Source organism: Bubalus kerabau, chromosome 22 (assembly GCF_029407905.1).
Source record: "Bubalus kerabau isolate K-KA32 ecotype Philippines breed swamp buffalo chromosome 22, PCC_UOA_SB_1v2, whole genome shotgun sequence".
NCBI lineage: Eukaryota > Metazoa > Chordata > Mammalia > Artiodactyla > Bovidae > Bubalus > Bubalus kerabau.
Genome location: NC_073645.1, coordinates 53,807,620 through 53,826,037, shown reverse-complemented (window position 1 = coordinate 53,826,037; position 18,418 = coordinate 53,807,620). Strand labels below are relative to the sequence as shown.

Below are 18,418 nucleotides of genomic sequence, written 5' to 3'. Positions count from 1 at the left end.
GGTGGGTCTCCGAGTGTGGAGCTGGGGTCAGGGTCACCCGGGTCAAGAGCAGAAGTGCACAGGCACTCACCTGCCTGCACTCAGGTTCCAGGGGACTCGCCTTCTGGGGGCAGGAAGAAGGGCGAGACGGTCACCGGCCTCCCTCCCGGCGTTTCCCAGCCCACCGTGCCCCTTGGGACCGTCCCCCGAGTGTGCCGCCCGCAGAACCGCTGTGGGACCCGGTGTGGGAGCCTCCTCCTGGCCATGCGGTTGCGAGCAAGCCACAGACAGCGGCCCAGCGCGTCTGAGATCCGAGCTGGTCTCCCGTCCACCTTTAAGGACCACCCTCATGGGACACAGGGGGCAGCTGGGCTCAGCCATGGTCCAGTCGCCCTCCAGGAGCTGCCATGCCAGGAGAGCCTGGGATTGAGGACAAGGGCCCCGCGGACCCCACCAGGCACCTGCCCAGGAGGCCACAGGCAGCACTCTCCCCAGCCCTGAGCACAGCGCGGTCTGGAAACGGGTTGCCTGTCCTCAGGGGCCCACACTGACAGAATGCCACCAGCGATCGTGACCTGTGACAATCAAGGTTGTGACCTGTGGTGTCAGAGGTCATGACACGTAATGTATGAGGATGTGATCTGTGATACAGAGGTCATGACCTGTGACATCCGAGGACGTGACCTGTGGTGCCAGAGGTCGTGACGTGTCACTGGCGCGTGTGGCCTGTGCCATCAGAGGCCCCCGGGCCAGCCCGCCGCCCTGCCCAGCACCGTCGAGCGGGGGCTGCCGGCAGGTCCGCGTGGAGCCGCCTCTGCCCGGGCCACGTCCTCCTGGCCCCACTGCCCAGTGGCCCTCGTCTGGGGCCCCACCTCTTGGTCCAGCTGAGGCCATGGTGGGGCGCTGCGGGTGCCTGGGCTCGGAGCTGAGGCGTGCCACGGAAGCCCGCAGGGCTCGGGGACCCCCACCCCAGGGTCTCTTCTCTATTAGATTCAGTTACAGTGGAGTTTCCCAGGTGGCGCAGTGGCAAAGAGCCTGCCCGCCGCTGCACAAGACGGCGACGCGGGTTCAGTCCCTGGGTGGGAAGATCCCTGGGGGAGGGCGTGGCGGCCCACTCCAGTGTTCCTGCCTGGAGAGTCCCATGGACAGAGGGGCCTGGCGGGCCACAGTCCCTGGGGTCGCAGAGCCGGGCACGACTGAGCACGCACACGATGCATGGCTGCCAAGAGCACAGGAGGCTGCTGGCTCTCCAGGACTGAGGCCTCCCGGGCTCTTTCTCTCCTGGGACTGAGTAGCCAGATGAGGACACCCAGGAAGGTGTGGCTGGACGGTGCTGAGGCTCACGGCGTGGGGCTGCAGGGGGTGGTGGGGACGGGAGTGGGGCAGCCGGCCACTGACCGCTCCCTCCTGTCTGTCCCCCGGGGCCTGCCCTGTGTGGCTGTGGCCCAGGTGGGAGCCCTGGTCACTCAGGAAGGGGGCTGCAGTCCAGGTCAGGGCTCCTGGTCATGAAGGCGCAGACCCCCAGTGGCCAGGCAGAGACCTGGGGTTTGGAGCTCTGTGGGGCTGCCCTGCACGTGGGCTGGCCAGGCCTGGACACTCCCATCCAGGGCCTTCCGTCACCCTGCTGACCTGGAGGGGCACACAGAGTGTGCTGCCCACCAGAGAAACGACCCTGGGGCCTGGCCGAGCTGACTGCCACGGCCCAGGAGGTTCTCACCTCGTCATGCTGACCCTGCTACCCAAACCCAGCTGTGGTCCCCAGGGCAAGGTGACCTCCTGCCAGCCAGCCCCTGGTGGCCAAGAGCCCAAAAGAGAGAAGCCGATTCCTGCCCCCGAGGTGGGGCGTGCACGCACATGAGCACACCCCCCCCGGAAGACACACGGTGGGGGCCCCGCCCAGCATGGTGGCCGCGGGAACAGGTGGGACCTGGGAGCCCTGGCTCAAACACGTCCTCCTGGCCCGCAGTGCGCTGGGGCCGAGCACCACCCCACCCCCACAAGCCGAGGGCAAGTGCAGGGCTGAGCACCCTTCCCCCCTCAAGCCAAGACAAGCAGGGCCGAGCACCGTCCCCCCAGCAGAGATAAGCGCGGGCCGAGCACTGTCCCCCCAGCCGAGACAAGCGCGGGGCCGAGCACCGTCCCCCCAGCCGAGACAAGCGCGGGCCGAGCGCCCTCCCCCCAGCTGAGACAAGCGCGGGGCTGAGCACCGTCCCCCCCAAGCCAAGACAAGCGCGGGGCCGAGCACCCTCCCCCCAGCCGAGACAGGTGCAGGGCTCACCGGACACTGGGTGTCGGCCGCAGGGTCCCCGGGGGCCTTCTGCTCGGCCAGCTCCTGCACGTAGCTGTGCACGTCGGCGCCAAAGCAGTCGGCCTCGTAGAAGGCACTGCACCAGCCTGGGCTGCAGCTCGGGGCGCCCAGCGGGGCGGGGCTCACTGCTGGGCCACGCTCGGGGGCCCCGGGGGGCCGGGACTCAGCCTCGGCACCCCCGGCCAGGCCCCCGCCCTGCAGCTGGGCCTCCGGCTGCCGCTCCCTCCCAGCTTTGACAGACTGCTGAGGCCGGAACCCCACTTCGAAGTTGCCCTGAGAGAGCTCGTCTGAGTCCACACCCGGCTTCTCCTTCCCTGGACAGAGAAAAGGGGGGGTCACACGTGACGATGTGGGTTCCGGGAGACAGTCCAGCCCTGACTGCTGGGAGAAGCATCAGGTCCCAAGGAGGGGCTGGGAGGGTCCTCGGGGTCCCCTTCCAAGTGGGCCGCCGCGCGGGGCGGAGTCAGGGCGGAGATCCCAGGGAACCTCCGCCTAACCCGGGGTCCCCGCGAGCAGCGGGCTGTTCTCGGGCACCTCCACTGGCGCACGGTGCCCAAGCATGCGTGCGGTCTGGCGGCCACCCTGCGCGTGAGCGCGGCCGCACTGCCTGGCCTCTAGGGCTGCGACCCGTCAGACGGGCTTTGGGGACGTGACCGAGACTTCAGTCATCAGGAGCCTGGGGCTCCAGCTGCAGGAGCAGCTAGGAGTCTTTAAGGACCCCGGGGTCTTAAATGGCTAGTGTCCAGCAAGGATGCCATTGGCACCCCATCACCACACTGCTGGCCCAGCCCTCGCCCTTGCAGGCCACTGTGGGTCTGGGGAGCACTCCCCCCACCCTGCTCCCACAGAACAGACCCCCTGGAGGAGGGCCTCACCCCAGAGCCCTGTCTCGCCCGGCCCAAGACGTGAGGCCCTCCTGCTGGATGGTGAGCAGCTGCTGGGAGCACGGGTCCTGCTGCCCTCAGGCTGCGACCCCGTGTCGTCGGAAGCTCTGTCATCAGAACGGAGGACCCTGCAGGAGCCCCCGGGACCCCTCCCCAGGCTGACCAGAGGTGCCCCCAGGTGGAAGGTGGGGGGCTCCGGGCGGAGGCCCTGTCCACACCTCTGGGACAGCCTGGCCACAGGCGTGATGGACACGGGCCCTTGGACAAAGGGCCTTCTGGGCACCTGTCTCCCCTCGAGGCCCCTCCCGCAGTGCTGTGGAAACAGGGCTCGGCTGGGGTGGAAGGCAGGTGTGCGCAGCCCTCGGTGTGGGGTGCTGGGGGCCCGGGAGGACTGGGGCTGAGACGGGGCTTGGGCTGGCCTGGGAGTCAGTGCGCCTGGCCCTTCCAGGCACAGGCCTGCCGGGTCTCCTGCCCACATCGCCCTCTGCAGTCCCCCAGGAGGGGTTGGGCCACAGGCACCAGGACTGTCCTGTGAAGGGTGGGGGCCAGGAGCGCTGGGGAGGGAAGCCCACCGGCCCTGACTCCTGCAGCTGCCGCCTCACCTCCGACCCCAGCGGGAGCTGGGCAGCGGGGCGGGGGGACATGTCCCTGCAGGGGCACCCGCCCACACCCCAGGGTGCCGGCCCAGGGAGGGGAGGCGCCCCCTTCCCGCCGGAGGAGCGGTTGCGCAGGGAGAACTCCGGCCAGAAGCGGGACCATGGTGGCTGCTCTGGGGAGGGCGCCCAGCTGGACTCGGGCGGGAGGCGAGCCCCTGGGGCAGGCGGGGGTGGGGGCCCAGGTGGAGGAGCCGGGGGTCCGCGCCAGGAGGGGTCTTACTTCCCCGAGGGCGACGTCCGTCCGTTCACCACGTTGAAGAGGCTCTGCAGCAGCTTCTCGCCCCAGTAGAGGTCGCAGAACTTTTCCGATATGGCCCCGCAGAACGTGGCATAGGTGAGGTCTTTCAGGGCGTAAATGTACTCCCCTGCGTTGGTGGAGGGAGGAGTCAGGATGCGGTGAGCAGTTTGCCGGTCCCGGGGGCTGGCGTGGCAGGGCGCACAGCCAGGGGAGGGGCAGGCGGGTCTGGGACCCTCCTCCTGCTCCGTCCATGCTGGGCCGCATCACTGCGGCGGGCTCCGTGGTGACCTCCCCCATACCCGCGTGCCCGCCCCTGCTCCTGGGCCCTGTGACCCCTGGTACCCATGATTAGAGCCTCCAGCCCGCGGTCCAGGTAGCCGTCGGAGGCAAACTCCTCTTGGATGAGGCGCGTGGCCTCCTGCAGTGCCGGGCAGGCCACCTCCGGGAGGGGCGGGGCGTCCAAGCTGGACGGACAGAGCTTGCGGTCTGCTGGCTGGGGCGCCTCAGGCTGGCCTCCTGGGGCAGCCCCGGGGCTGTCTGGATTCCCTGTGGCCGGGGAGGGGCCCTGTGCGGCTAATGGGGGGCTCTCAGGCTCCTGGCCTGCCTCCTGGGTGGTCCTGCTTCTAGGAGGCTCAGCTGGGGGGCGAGGGCTGGGGGGCGCTGTGGGGGGCCCGAGCCCAGCAGAAGATGCTCGAATTGGGGTGAGCTCCTCTGCCCCTCGATCCTCGGAGGACTCCTGTGTCTCCAGGGGCGGGCGTGGGGCCGGAGATTGTGGCGTTGGCATTGACGGCCCCTCTGGTGGGCTGGCAGGGGTCCAGGAGCACCCCTGGGCTGAGCCTCTTGGCGCTGACTCCCTGAGGGGCCCTGGGGGGCTGGGCACCGGCTGCACAGCTGTCTCTGGGCAGGGGGCCGTGACAGCCTGCTTCCCATCGCCCTGTGGGTCCAGCTGGCCTCCTGTGGCTTCTGGGCTCTCCGCTGGCCCTGAGGTCAGGGCGGGCCTGTCCCTGTGAGTGGAGCAGACGACACTCAAGGGGCGCCTGGGAGCCCGCCAGCCCCCAGGAGCGGCACTCACCTAGAGACACCTGCGTCCGCAGTCAGGACGATGGGCCTGCAGTGAGCGTCTGGAGAGGTGAGTGCCTCGGGCAGCAGCGCGGCCCCTCGGAGGCCACAGGGCTGACTGGGCACTGGCCCCTGCACGGCCGCAAGCCTGCTGTCGCCAGCGGCCCGCACGAGGTCTGGGGACAAACAGGGTGACCAGGGTGGGCGAGGGCCTTTGTGGGGGCCGGCTATCGGGAGTGCGGGCCATAGCGAGTGTGGCCTTAGTGGGCGCTGCCTGGACAGGCCCAGCAAGCCCAGGGCCGCTGCGAGGGACAGTCTGAGGAGAGAGGCTGAGGGAGGTGCATCCAGGGCTGCCCCGAGCTGGCAGGGAGGGCGCGGTACTTGGCTGAGTGGCTGGAAGGCCGGAAGAGGCCAGTGACCCAGCCGCAGACGGGAGGCTCTGTGGGTCGTGTGGTGGGGGGTTGCACTGGGAGACATGGGCCACGAGGCAGAGGTGAGTCGCCTGCTCTGGCCACTGGACACAGGGAGGCCTGAATGCAGGGTCAGAGGAGCTGGGGGGAGTGAGGCAGGGTGGCTGGGGGCCAGCTCTGGACATGCCATCTGGGGTCCTTGGCCACATCCAGCATCCATGCGGGGCTGGACTCCTGGAAACGGGGGCAATGACGGGCCCGAGGCAGGGGAGGCAGGGAGGGCCAGTCCCAAGGCCCACCTGAGTTAGGCCTGGGTGCGGCTGCCAGGCTGGGGTCCAGCTCAACCACCGAGAAAGCGCGCTGCAGACCAATGGTCTCCTCTTCCTGGTAAACCTGGGGCAGAAGGACGCGGCCAGCTCCGCGGGGATGAACGTGAGGCCCCAGAGGCATGGCCTCCGAAGCCTGAAGCCCCCAGGGCTGACAGGCCTGGCTTCTGCCTCTCTGGAGCGGGAGCCCCCGGGGCACATGGGCTTCTGGGGGCAGCGGGTTCCACTGGTCCCTTGGGTGGGGGCCGGTCAGGCCTGGGACAGCCAGGCCTCATGTGGACGAAGGAAGCGAGTGCGTGTTGCACCCAAGGGACAGTGTCGCCACCTGACACGGCCCCGCCCAGTCAGCACGCCCAGAAGCTGAGGGTCACTCTGCAACCCCCAGGATGTGCCAGGGGTTCAGCAGAGACCAGGGTGGGGGCCTGGCCCCCCAACAGCGGCACAGTCAGGCCAGCGGATGGGGAGTGACCTGCCGCCCTGGCCCGGGGTCTCCTCCTCCCTGAGCAGGAAGAGCAGGAGCCTCCCCCCACAGCCCGGCGTAGCACAGAGGGTCTGCAGGGCCTGCCGCACCCGGCTTACCCGGCAGGTCAGCGCCCTCAGGTGGGCCAGGATCTCGCGGCTGTCCATGCCCCGCTGCAGGAGGTAACCACTGCAGGTCTGAAAGCAAGCACAGCCCAGCGTCCAGACACACGGCCACGGGTGCACGCCAGGGGTGAAGCTGGTCGGAGTGTGCGGTGGCAGCCGGAGGCCTGGGGGCTTCTCGGCAGGAGGACCCCACAGCACCCCTTCATGGGGAGAGCCTGGGGGCTGGGCTGCGATTCAAAGTCCCTGGCTGTCCTGGCCATGGTCAGCTGGGACTCCACAGATCGAGGGGCTACACCCAGCCTGGCGGACCCGTGGAGGAATATGGGGAAGTCGGGCATGTGGGGGTCTGTAGGCGGTCAGGGGTCCGTGCTCGGGCCCAGGCTACCCCCATCCACCCGGCTGGTGGATGCACTGGAGACCAGGAGAGGCTGGGGGAAGGTCGTGAGATGAGCAGCAGAGGCCCCTGGCCGCCCATCCACAAATGAACCCATGCGCTCCCTGTCCAACCGCGACCTGCCCCAGAGATGAGAGCCTGTCCGGCCCCCTGCAGTGCAGGTACCTCGATGGCCTCCGCGGCAGAAGGCCGCTCCTGGGCGCTGCGTCTGGCCATGTGCAGGAGGAGCGTCTTGAGTCTGCGTGGCAGGGCCAGCTTGCGGTCTCGAGGGACACTGAACTTGGCGGCCGTCCACAGGACTGCAGCCACACAGTATACGGAGGCCTGGGTGGGCAGAGGGGCGGGCCGGGGGCTCAGAACTGCCCACAAGCAGGGGGCGTCCTCAGAGCCTGGAGGCCCCACCACAGACCCCAAGCTGCAGGCCAGGCTCTGGCTTGGGGCTCTGACCAGTACCCACAGGCATCAGAGCCTCAGCGTGAGCAGGAGGACCTGGGCCCCAGCCACACCTTCCAGCTTGCTCTCCACGAGGGGAAGGTGGCCCTGCGGGGGCCCGAGGCCCAGAGTTCCCTGAAACCCTACCGTGCTGCTAAACGCTGACAACAGGCTCCCTGAACAGAACATGGCCCCCCGGTGCCCACAGAGGTCTGTTTTAGAATGTGCTGATACAAAGGGTGTGTCACACACGCTTGAGAGCGTCACGGAAGGGCCAATGCTCCTTTCTGTAAGCTTGTGGAGTTGGCCACTTCTCTCCGAGGGCTCCCCCTGATTTTATCTGACTCTTGTATCTGCAGCCGACCTGTGACCAACGCGAGCTTCCGACCTGCATGGGGCCAATACCTTTGTTTCTCTCAAAAAGTGAAAGCGAAACCAGAGACACAGTGCACTTCTGTGCTGAGTCACGTGACTGTGGCCAAACCCCGCAGGGTTGCTCCCAGACCTGATGCACTCCTCGGTTCAATCTTGTCATATTTGTCCACCACGGCTGTCATTAAGTCTAGCCAACTGACAAGACGAGGAATCAAGCCCTGAGTTCAGCGCTGGTGGATTTCCATGGTGTGAAGACTTGCACGTGGCCGGCTCCCAGCCATTGGTGCAGTGGAGCCCGGGGTTGGAGGACACGGGGGGACCTTCCTACGGGGCTCCCGCCCGGAAGCACAGACACAGCCGACTATACCAAGTCATTGTCCAGTCGCTCAGTCGTGTCTGACTCTTTGCAACCCCATAGACTGCAACACGCCAGGCCTCCCTGTCCATCGCCAACTCCCGGAGTTCACTCAAACTCATGTCCATCGAGTCGGTGATGCCATCCAACCGTCCCATCCTCTGTCGTGCCCTTCTCCTCCTGCCCCCAATCTTTCCCAGCATCGGGGTCTTTTCCAATGAGTCAGCTCTTGGCATCAGGTGGCCAAAGTACTGGAGTTTCAGCTTCAACATTAGTCCTTCCAATGAATATTCAGAGCTGATTTCCTTTAGGATGGACTGGTTGGATCTCCTTGGAGCCCAAGGGACTCTCAAGAGTCTTCTCCAACACCACAGTTCAAAAGCATCAATTCTTCAGTGCTCATTTTTCTTTATAGTCCAACTCTTACATCCATACATGACCACTGGAAAAACCATAGCTTTGACTAGATGGACCTTTGTTGGCAAAGTAATGTCTCTGCTTTTGAATATGCTGTCTAGGTTGGTCATAGCTTTTCTTCCAAGGAGCAAGCATCTTTTAAAGTCATGGCTGCAGTCACCGTCTGCAGTGATTTTGGAGCCCAGAAAAATAAAGTCTGTCACCTCGTGCCCTTTTCCCCATGTGTTTGCCATGACCGGATGCCCTGATGCTAGTGTTTTGGATGTTGAGTTTTAAGCCAGCTTTCCCACTCTGCTTCACCCTCCTCAAGAGGCTCTTTAGTTCCTAATTTAGTTCAGGTCACTAGGAAGTTGTTAGTTTTGAGTATTTATCAATTTTCTTCTAATTTTGAGGTAGCTGTAGGGGATGACCCAGAGAGGCCCAGGTGCCCTCTCCCAGCCCCAGCGGGGACGCCCTGCCAGGCTGGGTGCATGTCACAGCCAGGCCCCTGATGTGGACCCCGTGAGATGGGGGCTCTGCCGTCAGCAGGATCCGACCTGTCCCCTCCAGCCTTAGTTGCTGCAACGATTCACCTGTTCTCCATTTCTTCACTTCGTCATTTCGCGTGACGGGATCTCACGCTATGCAGCCTCCGGGGCGGACGCTTCTCTCTCGGCTCCATCACCGCTGCCACCCTGTGGGCCGCCCTGCGCCCGCTGAAGACATCTGAGCCGAAAGGCCTCCAGGCTGGGGCTGCGGCCAACAAAGCTGTGAACAGTCGTGTGCAGGACTTCCTGTGAACACAAGCTTCATTCCTCTAAGAAAAACGTCTGGGTTGTCTGGGTCCCCGTAGCAACGGATGAGAGTTCCTGTTGCTCCTCACCCTTGTCGGCCTTTGCTGTTGTCAGTGTTTGATTTTAGCCTGTCTGCTGAGTGTGTGGTGGGAACTCACTGCTCTACTTTGCATTCCCAAGTGCTAGACGCAGTGGGACATCTTTCACGTGCTTACTTGCCACACGATATCTTCTTTGGTGACGTGTCTGTTCAAAATTATTGTGACAATGTACAGCCTTGATGTACTCCTTTCCCATTTTGGAGCCAGTCTGTTGTTTCATGTCAAGTTCTAACTGTTGCTTCTTGACCCCTATACAGGTTTCTCAAGAAGCAGGTAAGGTGGTCTGGTATCCCCATCTCTTTTAAGAATTTTCCATGGTTTGTTGTGATCCACACAGTCACATAATCAAAGGCATTAGCGTAGTCAGTGAAACAGAAGTAGATGTTTTTCTGGAATTGTCTTGCTTTTTCTACGATCCAGTGGTTGTTGGCAATTTGATCTCTGGTTCCTCTGCCTTTTCTAAATCCAGCTTGTACATCTGGAAGTTCTTGGTTCACATACTGTTGAAGCCTAGCTTGGAGATTTTGAGCATGTCCTTGCTAGAAATGTGAGATGAGTGCAATTGTGCGGTAGTTTGAACATTCTTTGGCATTGCCTTTCTTTGGGACTGGAATGAAAACTGATCCTTTCCAGTCCTGTGGCCACTGCTGAGTTTTCTAAATTTGCTGGCATATTGAGTGCAGCACTTTAACAGCATCATCTTTTAGGATTTGAAATAGCTCAACTGGAATTCCATTACCTCCACTAGCTTTGTTTGTAGTGATGCTTCCTTAGGCCCAGTTGACGCTGCACTCCAGGATGTCTGAATCTAGGTGAGCGATCACACCATTGTGGTTATCTGGGTCATTAAAACCATTTTTGTACAGTTCTTCTGTGTATTCTTGCCACCTCTTAATATCTTGTGCTTCTGTTAGGTCCATACCATTTCTGTCCTTTATTGTGCCAATCTTTGCATGACATGTTCCCTTGGTATCTCTAATTTTCTTGAAGAGATCTCTAGTCTTTGCCATTCTATTGTTTTCCTCTATTTCTTTGCACTGATCACTGAGGAAGGCTTTCTTCTCTCTCCTTGCTATTCTGTGGAACTCTGCATTCAAATGGGTATATCCTTCCTTTTCTCCTTTGTCTTTCGCTTCTCTTCTTTTCTCAGCTATTTGTAAGGCCTCCTCAGACAACCATTTTGCCTTTTTGCATTTCTTTTTCTTGGGGATTGTTTGGATCACTGCCTTCTGTACAATTTTACGAACCTCCATCCATAGTTCTTAAGGCACTCTGTTGTTGACTTTTAAGAGTTCTTGGCATATTTGGGATACAAGTCCTTTGTCAGATATGGGTTTTGCTCCCATCTGTGGCCTGACTTCTCATTCTCTTAACTGTATCTTTTATGGAGCAGAAGCATCTAATTTTAAAGAAGTCTAACATCTATTGTTTGTTTCATAGATCATGCTTTTGGCTTTGTATCTAAATTTTGCATAGATTTTGTCTAAAATTTTGTCTAGATTTTCTCCTACATTATCTTCTAGAAGTTTTATAGCTTTGAGGCCTCTGATCCATTTTGAGTTAATTTTTATGAAAAGTGCAAGGTCGGTGTGAAGGTTCTTTACTTTGTCCTGTTGTGCCAGGTCCGCCTGTCGAGAAGACCGTCGTTTCTCCCGGGATTGCCTTTGCTGCTTTGCCGAAGACCCGCTGACTGTGTTTGTGTGGGTGTTTCTGGGCAGTCTTGTTCCTTTTATTTGTTCCATTATTATTTGCCTTTCCTTTTGCCAAAGCCACACTTGATTACTGTCGCTTACAATCAGTTTTAGAACTGGGTCGCGTCAGGCCTCTGACTTTGTTCTTCCATGTTGTGCCTGCTAGTCTGAGTCTCCTGCCTCTTCACATAAACCTTAGAATCAGCCCATCAGTAGCCACAAAACAACTTGCTGGAACTTTCACTGGAATTGCACTGAATCTATAGATCAAATTGGGAAGAACTGACATGGTGCTAACGTTGAGTCTTTCAGTGTATGAACATGGATGACCTTTCCATTTTTTTAGCTTTTTGGTTTCTTTCATATCAGTTTTATTAGTTTTCCCTACAGGTATCTTATACACAGGCGTGCACACTAAGTCACTTCAGTCATGTCTGACTCTTTGCAGTCCCATGGACTGAGCCCTCCAGGGCCCTCTCTGGGTAAGAATACTGGAGTGGGCTGCCGTGCCGTCCTCCAGGGGTTCCCCCAGCGATTGAACCCGTGTCTTTCCCGTCTCCTGCGTCGGCGGGCAAGGTCTTTACTGCTAGTGCCGCCTGGGAAGCCCTGCTCACACACGTCTTGTTATATTTACACATAAGTGATTTTTTTGGTGCTAGCATAGATGGCATTGTTTTTTAAATTTCAAACCCTAATTGGTCGTTGCTGGTGAACAGGAAAGCAGGCGACATCTGTGTCATTCCTCTTCTAGCCTGCACTCTTCCTGTAACTGCTCTACTCCAGATTTCTGTTAATTCTCTGGGACTTTCTGACATGATTTCAATCATCTCAGCTGTAAACAAAGACAGTCTTCTTTCTTCTTTCTCAATCAACATACGTTTTATTTCCTTTTCTTGTCTTACTGCTGCATTACCTGAGCGAATACAAATCTACACATGTGTAGATATCCACATCCATGCACGTGAAGGATGTTCTCCTTCATATGGCATTCGGGGATGCAAATTAAAAGTGAGTTACCGCCACACACTCAGTAGAAAGGCTAAAATCAATGTATCACATTGAACAGGAATGATGAGAAGGAACATTCTTGCCTTTTCCCCAGTCTTAGGGGTAAATTTTCTAGCCTCTCACTGTTAATTATCTGTTGGCTATTTTTGTAGATATTCTTTATCAAGTTGAGGAAATTTCCTTCTATTCCTAGTTTGCTAGGAATTTTTATTATGAATGAGTGTTGAATTCTGTCAAAAGCTTAGTATCTACTGATACGAATTTTTCTTCTTTAGTTTATGTGATGCATTACGTTGATTTTCAGTTGTTCAGTCAGCCTTCCACACATGGAGTAAATGTCATTTTGCCAATTTTAAATTTTGATGAAAAGTTCAATTCACCCATTTCTCCTTCTGTGGAAAAATTCATGGACAGCGCTTTTAGTGTCAAGTCTAACAGCTCTTCCTAGCCCGCCCTCCACCCAAAATTTTCTTTTTTTTTAATCAGCATTTTGTGGCCTTCAGCATACAAAGTCTATACATTCTCTGTTTCATTTACATCTAAGTATTTCACTTTTTTGAGTGATTAATAATGTATTATGTTTTTAATTTTAGTGTCCACATACGTTCATTGCTAGTACATAGAAATAGTACAATTGATTTTTGAATGTTTATCTTATATGCTGTAACCTTTCAGAACTCACTTCTGAGTTCTGGGAGGCTTTTTTTTCCTTTTTTGTAGATCCTTTGGAATGCCTTTGAATTTTCTATGTGCACAGTCATGTCGTCTGCAGACTGTGTCATTCCTCCCTTCCTGGGTTTACGCTTTTCCTGCATCGCCATACTGGCCGGAACTCCCAGCGCAGCGTTGGGTGGGGTGCAGTCCGAGGGCACCCTCACTTTGTTTTGGACCGTAGCGTTTCCGCTCAGTGGTGCTGACTGCGTGGTTCTCTTGGTAGACGCTCTTTGAGGAAGTTTCTTCTATTCCTGTTTTTCGGTTTCTTTTTTTTTTTTTAAATAAATGGATGTTAAATTTTGCCAAATGCTTTTTATGCATCAATGTGATCATGGGATTTTTCTTCTTTAGCTGGCTAGTATGTTGGACTGCACTGATTGGTTTCCAAATACTGAACCATATATCCCTGAACTTACATCCCTGGAAAGACCCCTACTTGGTTATGGTGTATAACTGCTTTTACACATCAGTGAATCCTGCCTGCGTATGTTTTGTTAAGGGTTTTGCCTTTATGCTCGTGAGGAACGCTGACCTATGGGCACGTTTGTTGCACTGTCTTTGGTGCTGGCATCAGGGTAAAAACAGCTTCATAAAATGGTTTGGGACGTGTTCACTTCTGTATTCTGGAGCAGACTGTGTAGAACTGGCATTAGTTCCTCTTCAAACGTTCAGCAGAGCTCCCAGGCAAAACCATCTGGGCCTGGAGATTCAGAGAGTTTAAAAATTGCAAATTCAACCACCTCAACGGTTACGGGGCTACTCAAGGTCTATTTCATCACGGTGAGTGGAGGTACGTGATGTCTCTGAAGCACTGGTCCTTCCATCTGAGTCGCTGCACGTGTGCGGGGCCGCCGGTGGTGTTCCATCACCCTTCTGGTGCCTGCAGGGTCTGCGGGCGCCCCCGAGTCATTCCTGATGTTGGTAGTCTGTGCCTCCCTTCACTTTTTGCTCCTCAGTAAGTTAGTTTTATTGGTCTTTTCCAAGAACCGATCCGTTTCTTGTTGGTTTCCTTGACTGTTTTTCCGTTTTCACTTCATTGACTTCTGCTCTCAACTTCCGTTTCCTTCTTTGTGCTTTGGGTCTGTTTCACTCTTCATTTCCGGGTGCTTGAGCTGCGAGCTTAGATTACTGCCTTGAGACTTCACTTCTTTTCAGGTTTTCAGCATACAAGTCCTGTACATGCTTTGTTAGACTTACAACTATTTCATTTTTTAGTGATTATTGGAGGGGAAGTGGACAATGGCAAAGTCCCAACTCTTCCTGAGGCCTCCTTGGGCACTGCCCCTTCTGGGGGAGGCACTTCTCGCTGCCAGGAGGTCGGGGTCACAGGCTGGCTGCTCAGCCTTCTCCACCAGCACCCAGAGGGGCGGGCTGCCTTCCCCTTTCCTGCCGCTCCAGCTCCAGAGTATGGGCTTCCCCTGGGCTTGAGCTATGCCCGCTGGGGTTTCCCAGATGCCCTTCATCCTCCACGTGTGAGGCAGGTGCTCCTGGGCTCTTGGGACCACCGCTCCCGGCCAAGGCGCACCCCCCTACCCGGGGCAGCTTCTGCTCCCCACCTGCCTGCCATCTACTCCCGCTTTAGGAACCGTGTGCTTAGGGTGGGGGAGCAGGAACTAACCCCTCCCCCATGCTCCCAGAAGCAGAAGTTCTACCTTGGTTTTGAATGTAATTTACTTGATTATAAGTTTGTACAAATTAATTTTTAATAATGGGTATGTTTGACAAGTGCCTTGCAAACCCATGGGGTCCTGGGGTCCACACACACGGCCTGGAGCCATCCATGGAGAAGCGCAAGCTGGGTGACCCTATCACCTTCCGGGAGGCAGCGACCAGGCGGATGTTTCCCGGGCCCTGCAGCGCTTCCCGACCCGGGGGCTGCACTAGCAGGGCTGCCTCAGAGCCCGGTGGTCCTCACACTGGGCCCGTCCTCTGCCCTTTTCCCACCAGGCTCTCTGGACGAGGTGTGGGCACCATGGGGAGGTGGGTGCGGGAGGTCAGGGGAGGGGGTGCGGGAGGTCAGGGGAGGGGATGTGTGAGGTCAGGGGAGGGGGTGCAGGAGGCCGGGGGGGTGCGTGAGGTCAGGGGAGGGGGTGCGGGAGGCCATGGGGGGGTGCGGGAGGGCACAGGAAGCGGCTGCGGGCATCCCGGGAGGGGCGGGAAGAGGTGGGGAGCGGGCGCGGGAGGGCACAGGAAGGGGGCTGTGGGCACTCTGGGGAGGGGGCTGTGGGAGCCCCAAGGAGGGGTGGGAAGAGGGTGAGGGAGGACACAGGAAGGGGACTGCAGGTACCCCTGGAAGGGGACTGCAGGTGCCCCGGGGAGGGGGTGCAGGAGGTCAGGGGAGGGGTGCGGGAGGACACAGGAAGGGGCTGCGGGCGCCCCGGGAGGGGTGGGAAGGGGTGGAAGAGCCCTGGTACCTTTTCAGTCATCAGCTTCTGCTCCGCGACCTCGGGAGCCAGGAAGAACGCGTTGTAAGCGCCTGGGAGAGGAGACCCCAAACCGCTGAGCCTCAGTGCGGCCACGGGTGCTGCCGCAGCCCCCAGGCAAGCTCGCTCACGCACCGTTGGCAGGAGGCGGCCCGAAAAGCACGGCTCCATCTTCGGCAACCAGCACGGAGTCCAGACACAGGCAGGCTGCGGGCGGAGGCGCAGGTCAGGGCCCCCCGAGGGCCGGCCTAGCGGCGGGCAGGGCAGGGCGGCTGCTGGGGCGCAGGCGGTGCAGGAGGAGGGGGGCAGAGGAACGGGGCCCGCCCCGAGTGCTGCCCGTGGAGGGGCCTCGGGGGAGGCCGGCCCTCTGTACGCGCAGCCGAGGCTCACGGGTCCCGAGGGCGGCTGGACCGCAGTGTCTGCCCCGTCTGTCATGTGCCAGAACCACGGTGGGGCCAGAGACCGTCTCTCTGCCTGGCAGGGCGGAGCTTTGGGGGCCACACAGCATCACAGCATCCAAGACCACCCCCACCAGCCCGTGGGGACAGCGTCTCCCCTGCTGAGAGGGCGTGGGCTGAGCCCCCCATGCAGCTCCGGCTTTGCTGCAGGGTCCCCGCTCTAAGGCCCACACATTTTAAGCTGCGCTCTGACCTCCTTGGTCCTGAGACCAGAGCCGACACCCCAGGCTGCCCCTGGCTCACAGGGTGGACACAGCCGCCTGGCCCCAGACTGTGTGCATAGCACACGGGCATGGGAGGCCACTCAGCCCCCAGGTCCCGGGCCAGACGTGCTGGGGGAGGACCCGCGGAGGGGGGTCACCTGGGTGCTGGCCGAGCGTCCGCAGGGTGCTGAGGCATGCGTGGGACAGAGCCCAGAGCTCGTACTCCTTGAAGGGCCGGCCCAGCTTGGTCAGGAGGTCCTGCAGGGAGACGCCCTGGGGGTGGGGGAGTCACATTCAGGGTGCAGGCACCTGGGAGGGGCTTACAGGGCAAAGACCGCCTCCAACACGGTGTGTGCGCCCCTTCCCCCGCATGACAGGCCGGGGGAGTCCCCGCATCCGCACAACAGGTATGGGGGCGAGTGGACAGTCCAGATCCCTGTTCATGGCCAGCGGAAACACAAAACACGCACAACTGTGGACACCGCACGGTGGCCCCTCAGAGAAGCAGACGCGCAATCACCATCTGCTCCAGCAAGCCAGCTTAAAAGTGGGGTCTTGAAGATGTGGTTGCACACCCATGTTCAAAACAGCATGACTCACAAGAGCAGAGACGTGGAAGAGCCCAAGTACCTTCGGGCGATGGATGGACAAGCATGATTGGTCCATCTACTCGAGGGACATCACTGAGCCCTAACGAGGAAGGGAATTCTGACACAGCAACAACGCAGATAAAGCCTGGTCAGTGACACGCCAGCCACAGAGGGACGTTGATTCCTCACACATCACAGACTTGAGGGGTCACAGCCAGAGGCAGGAAGCAGAGGGGAGGGTATCAGGGCTGGGGGAGGGGAGGAGGGGTCCATGCTCACAGCGGGCAGAGTTTCAGTTTGGGAAGATGAGAAAGTTCTAGAGGTGGTGGTGGTGATATTCGCACAGCAGTGTAAATACCTAATGCCACCGACCTGCACCCTTGAAATGGTTAAGACTGTGATTTCATGTTACGTGTCCCCTTTCCTTGAGACCCCAACCCCATAAAAGTCCCAGAATCAGAAGACTGAGTTCAGCTCGGAGGGCGTTCTCTGCTTTGGGGACACAGGAGAAGCTAGGTGGACCCGCCACCCTCGGACACAGACGGGCGTGTTTACAGGAAGGTTCCGGAGGTGGTGGCTTCACCACTCCCGGACTCCACTCTACACCAGGGTGCAGCCGCCCTGGTCCTGTGGCTTCCCCGCCTGTCTCACCCAGGCTGTGCCTGGCCAGCGGCCTGGGTTCAGGGGCACAGGACTCCCCAAGTCTCCCGCTGTATGTGGGACTGGAGCAGCCAGCTTTGCAACCAGGACGTGCTCTCCAGAGATCTGGGTCTCTGACATCTGATGAGCTGTGGCCTGTGTGGGGGCCTAGTCACCGGAGGCCTTTGGGGCAGGAAAGCTGGTGGCTGAGACGCCCCATGAGCTCTGCCCCTGGACACCACCCACCCTCTGCACAGTGGTCCCAAGCCTCAGTTTACCCATCTGGGACGTCGGCTGTCGTGAGGCTGCCGGGCATTTGAAGGTGAGTGGGGCCCCTGGCTCAGGCCTGAGGTTTTCACCCCGGAGCCTGGCTCCGGGTACACAAGTGCGGCTGTGTGGGCGGACACGGTGGGGCAGGCGGTGGGACAGTGTGGGTGGAGTGGACAGCGTGTGGGCCTTGGGCATGTGTCAGTGCCTGCTGGAGTCTCCAGGAGGGATTTCCATTTTAAAGGAACCATATTTTTCATGTAAATTACCCTCAGGTGCTTGTCAGAATATGAATAAAAGTGTAACTCAGTCGGCCCTCCCCTTGAACCTCTGGGTCAGCAGTGAAGTTGCTCAGCCGTATCTGACTCTTTGGGACCCCATGGACTGTAGCCTGCCAGGCTCCTCGGTCCATGGGATTTTCCAGGCCAGAATACTGGAGTGGGTTGCCATTTCCTTCTCCAGGAGATCTTCCTGACCCAGGGATCGAACCCGGGTCTCCACACTGCAGGCAGCCTCTCACCGTGTCAGCCACCAGGGAAGCCCTGGGTCAGCAGAGGTGGTGGGATGAGGCTGGGGAACAGCACTGCCCCACATTCACACGTATTTGGGCCACAGACCCCCAGGCGGCTTTGTCGCAAGATGCTCACGGGGACCCACCTTGGGGGAGCAACTTGCTGGGGCCAAGACTTCCGCCCACAAGAGGGCTGAGGGCTGCTGCATGCCACTCAGATCAGCCGCGGTCAGGCTAAAAACACACAGACCTCCCGGACACTGGCTCTAAAGGCGTCCTCTGTCCTTCCCAGCTTACAAAGAGACTGCCAGGACAGAGGAGCCTGGTGGGCTACGTTCGTAGGGTCGCAATGACTCGGACACGGCTGAAGGGACGCACGCCGGGTGTGGAAGATCGCCGCCCCACCTGCAACACGCGGCCCCAGGAAGGCCCCACCCTCCACCCAGAAGCCCCCACCTCCTTGGGGAGACCCCACCTCCTTGGGGAGACCCCACCCCCGGTCACGGCGGCTGCTCAGAACCCAGTACGAGGAGAATGCTGCTCAGGCTCCTATAGTAGAAAACCCGTCTGCAATGCAGGAAACCAGGGTTCGATCCTTGGGTCAGGAAGATTCCCTGGAGGA

The 18,418-nt window shown here is 59.3% G+C and overlaps 1 protein-coding gene across 1 annotated transcript in view; it reads right to left on the bottom strand.

Moving 5' to 3' along the window:
• Positions 1-18,418, bottom strand: part of KNDC1 (kinase non-catalytic C-lobe domain containing 1) — a 51,872-nt gene that overhangs the window by 15,172 nt on the left and 18,282 nt on the right. Inside the window, exons 7-17 of the mRNA XM_055560338.1 lie at positions 15,948-16,062; positions 15,264-15,335; positions 15,120-15,181; positions 7,005-7,163; positions 6,440-6,517; positions 5,834-5,927; positions 5,138-5,300; positions 4,408-5,069; positions 4,048-4,192; positions 3,163-3,278; positions 2,258-2,601 (exon numbers count right to left, since the gene is read on the bottom strand). Of these exons, the coding sequence (XP_055416313.1) occupies positions 2,258-2,601; positions 3,163-3,278; positions 4,048-4,192; positions 4,408-5,069; positions 5,138-5,300; positions 5,834-5,927; positions 6,440-6,517; positions 7,005-7,163; positions 15,120-15,181; positions 15,264-15,335; positions 15,948-16,062 (2,010 nt within the window). The remainder of the gene's footprint in view (positions 1-2,257; positions 2,602-3,162; positions 3,279-4,047; positions 4,193-4,407; positions 5,070-5,137; positions 5,301-5,833; positions 5,928-6,439; positions 6,518-7,004; positions 7,164-15,119; positions 15,182-15,263; positions 15,336-15,947; positions 16,063-18,418) is intronic.